Here is a 3,882-nt window from a genome sequence, read left to right as displayed (position 1 = left end):
GGTTTTCCATGGCAATAGACAATAATTTTTTTTTTAAAAATAAGAATGCAAAAACAATTTTCCTTGTGAAGAACAAAAAAGAGGTGAGGAAAACGGTTCTTAGCACACCATAACGATGTGCATGTTTGAGATTAGCTAGATCATCACCCACAATCATAATTACTCCTTTTTGACTAGGAGAGACACGTAGCCGCACTCTTAACTTATGAGCTGCCTTGGACCTATTGGATTTTTTAGATAGTTTACAACATATGTCATGTGGTTACTGTTGGACCCGCCAGAAACCTGGTTATTATGTGCATCCGTCTGATTGTTGCATCTCCATGATGTGCATCCTTCTGATTGGAGTGACGCGACTTCCTTTAAAGAGTGCCGGAGCTACAATGCTACCAAAGAAAACCCAATCACGAAGGCCACTTGCTTCCTTGATGCTTCTTATCTCTTGGGAGTAGTTGTTGCTAGGATTAGCGAGGAGATGTCGCTTTGGAGCATGACAGGGGCGGGGCACTTGAGTAACATAATGTCACGAGAGTAATTGTTGTAATTCGGCCATGGGCCTAAACCTCTAAGACTTCTCTCTTAATCAGTGAAAATGGCAAATATTTTGCGTCGTTTCAAAAGAAAATACAAACCTGGTTATAAACTAGGGTGCGCCTACTTGGCTAAGCCATGTGGTACTAATCATCAGCATTTCTATGTATGACAGCATTTTTTCAAAAAAAAAATTGCAGGGCGTGACAGTTTTTTTTAGTTTCAAAGTAGTTAAAACTGAATGTATATACAACAGAGCTGGTGTAACACATAATTAAGGACAACATAACACAACGTCGAACAAGATAACAAAATATGAATGGAACGATCCTACAAGTAGCTAGAGTCATGCAGCCTATACATAGCATATGATCGATCAGTGGCTATCTCAGTGGTGGTGGCCATGCTTCTTGACGTCTTTCTTCTTGTGGTGCTCGTGGAAGGCGAAGCCGGCACTGCCAATAGCGACCGTGGCTGCGATCTCCTCCTTGATCCTGTGTGACCGCGCATTCTCGGGGTCCTTCTTCGCCTTGTGCTTCTCGTGCTGCAGTATCAACACAAAGTTCCAGATGTTAAGTAACCATAAAAAGAGCTAGAAATAAAGACTGGTGAAAGACTCTGATATCATGGGAAATAATAATGCCAGGGATATATATAGAATTATAGACATACCACCGCGTACGTTCCGGCTGCGACGGCGCCAAGCTGGGCGAGCTGCTCCATGTGCTTGTGGTGCTGCTCGCCGCCGGCATCGGCTTTGCTGGCGTTGCTGCTGTGGCGCCCCATTACCAACGAACTAGCTTTCAGAGATATCAGTAGAGAGTAGTGGACGGTGTATACGATCTGATCTGTGTTGTTTTGTGAGTTGTGACACGCCTTGGGGCCGGGCGTGTCGTTATATAATTCTATAGCGTTGGTAGATGGAGGCAAACGTGGCAGCTTCCTTAACTAGTAGTGGGCTGGCAGCAACCTCAGCTACCCAGCCAACGGGTCGACGCCCCGTCCTCACGCGTCTTCAAATAACTAGTAGGCAACAGGCTAGGTGAGCTGTGTTCATGTGGATCTATAAAGACGATCGATCACCGCAAATTTTGCTTTCGTGCATATGTATGTAGGTGCCACGCAATTGACGGCTCTCTTACATTGTCGTCTGATAGAAAGTGACACGCCTACCTAGCTTGTAATAACACTAGAGGTTGCCGCGCGCTTCGCCGCGCCGTTCTCCACTCATGGTATTAACCTTCTTTTTTCTTAGCATGTCATTGCAGTTGACTTTGTCATTTTGATTTTATCTATGTTGGCTTGGATTTTAATTATGTTCTAAGCATATTTTCTTTTCATTCATTACCGTGTTCGGCTATTGTTTAAAATTGTATTTGTTTTGAGTGGAGAGTGGAGTTCATTGATGCGTGGTGTGGTGTTCTTCACGTTTCCTCGTCAGTGTCAGCTGGTGGTGCTTGTGTGACCCCTCTGAGAGCTCTTATTCCACGTTGAGGCTATGGAATTTGCTGCTATAACACTTATATGGGCCGGCCAATGAACCTCTCGCTCACTCAGTTCGTCTCCTGCACTGCTCGCTTAGCTTTTCTTCGCTCTCTAAACTGCTAGCTTAGACAAAACCGGCTATCGAATTTTTATTTGAATTTTTTGTTAAAAAAGGGTTTGTAATATTTTAAAATGTATTTTAGAAAATGTTGCGCGTTTTAAAATCATATTTTTTTATAAAAATCATACATATTAGAAATATTCATGAATTTTAAACTATGTTTGTGAATTTGAAAAAAAACATATTAAAAAACATGTTAATGAACTTTAGAAATATTCATGAATTAAAAATGTTGGTGGATTTTAAAAGTGCGAACAAATAGAAACATTTCACAAGACGCATGGTGTCGCTGTTATTTTCGAAGTGATTTGGTATACGAAGAGAGGTATGAGGTAGATACAGGGATCTCTCGTTCAACTTCTCATGAAAGATAAAATAGATGCACGCATACTATAAAGTGTCACGTCTCTAGCTGATTGGTTTAGTATTTATCCCGTCAGAGTTTGACCGCTGCAATCCCACGACCTCCTACTACTGACCAGCGGGGTGCATGTGCCCACCTGAGCCCGACGTGGGAGAACAGGACATATGTAAACAAAGCTTGGGCTTAAGGCGTAAATACATCTCTTTTAGTGAATGCCATGATGGTCGCACATCCTCAATTCATCCAGGGAGCTCTATTTCTTGGGAGCTTAGAAATTGTAAAGATTCAAAGGTGGCCAGATCGTGGTCGTTAGCTTAACCGCGTCGGTCGGTCGCTGCAACAACACGGCTAAGCCCTAGATCGAAAATTAAATAGATTATATGATATATTTTTTAAACTAAAAAATCCTCTTTGGAAATAAGGAACTTCCGTTGAAAGCACAAGTGAATATTCATCAAAGAGTTCAGATCATGTTTCAATACTACATGTGTCATTTCATAGTAGGATGCTTTTGGATAATTATGCGCAAAGTGAGAAATGAAATATGACAAGCAGGGCGGCGGCCATTCAATCATATGGACCAAATAAAAGTGGACACCAAATTGCATTGTTTTCTTTATATTCTCTACATAGTAAATCGCCCACCCTTGTCAGTCGCCAATGCTTTTCATAGCCACCGTTGTCGAGTCGACCGACAACTGAGAGTTTGGAACGAGCAGTGGCGGTCACGTGGGGTATGGGGCGCTAGGTAATCAACCTCTACGACGATTCTTGCTAATTCATCCAGCATTTTGACTGGGTGAGGCATGCAGAGACACTCAAATCATATACTCCCTCCGTTTCAAAATAGATGACTCAACTTTGTATTAATTTTAATATAAAGTTGAGTCATCTATTTTAGAATGGATGGAGCACATCTTTCGCTTGATATGTAGGTTTTTTCATATAGCTTACCACATACGCCATGGTGACGATTTGACCCAGATATCAGATTATAAACTAGTGTCAGCTTAGTAGGCTAAGCCGTGTGATACTAACCATCGATCTCGAAACCATGCAGGCACCGCTATGTTTTTTCTTTTTTGATGGAAAGCACCGCTATGTTGTTATTGACCCAACAATCGGCTTTAGCTCAAGAAAAAAGAAGAATGAAGCCCGAAATACATGCCAGCATCAGCCCACGTGACTTCCGGGTGAATAAGCTTCATCGATGCATGCTCGATCATATATATACTACGTACTTTGTCTCAAAAAGAAAATTATACTACCTTAAAAAAGGTCTGCTCGAACATACATTGGTAGGTACATGCATGCATGATGGATCGTCCTTTAGCATGTTACCACACATATGACACTACCCACTATGAAGGTAGTAACATAG

The 3,882-nt window shown here is 41.8% G+C and overlaps 1 protein-coding gene across 1 annotated transcript; it reads right to left on the bottom strand.

The window, feature by feature from the left end:
- Positions 1 to 919: 919 nt before the first annotated feature.
- On the bottom strand, positions 920 to 1,349 carry LOC119282590 (abscisic stress-ripening protein 3-like). The gene is made up of 2 exons (XM_037562763.1): positions 1,204 to 1,349; positions 920 to 1,075 (listed from the first exon to the last, which is right to left on the bottom strand). Exons 1-2 carry the CDS (start codon positions 1,315 to 1,317, stop codon positions 920 to 922), a joined length of 270 nt encoding a protein of 89 aa, XP_037418660.1. The 5' UTR covers positions 1,318 to 1,349.
- Positions 1,350 to 3,882: the final 2,533 nt, after the last annotated feature.

Source organism: Triticum dicoccoides, chromosome 3B (genome assembly GCF_002162155.2).
Source record: "Triticum dicoccoides isolate Atlit2015 ecotype Zavitan chromosome 3B, WEW_v2.0, whole genome shotgun sequence".
In the NCBI taxonomy this organism is placed as follows: domain Eukaryota; kingdom Viridiplantae; phylum Streptophyta; class Magnoliopsida; order Poales; family Poaceae; genus Triticum; species Triticum dicoccoides.
This window is presented reverse-complemented; position numbering and strand designations above follow the sequence as displayed.

Coding starts and splice junctions, on each gene's coding strand:
- LOC119282590 (XM_037562763.1), bottom strand. CDS start 1,317: ATGGGGCGCCACAGCAGCAACGCCAGCAAAGCCGATGCCGGCGGCGAG. Junction 1,076..1,203: donor CAGCCGGAACGTACGCGGTG/GTATGTCTATAA, acceptor TTGATACTGCAG/CACGAGAAGCACAAGGCGAA.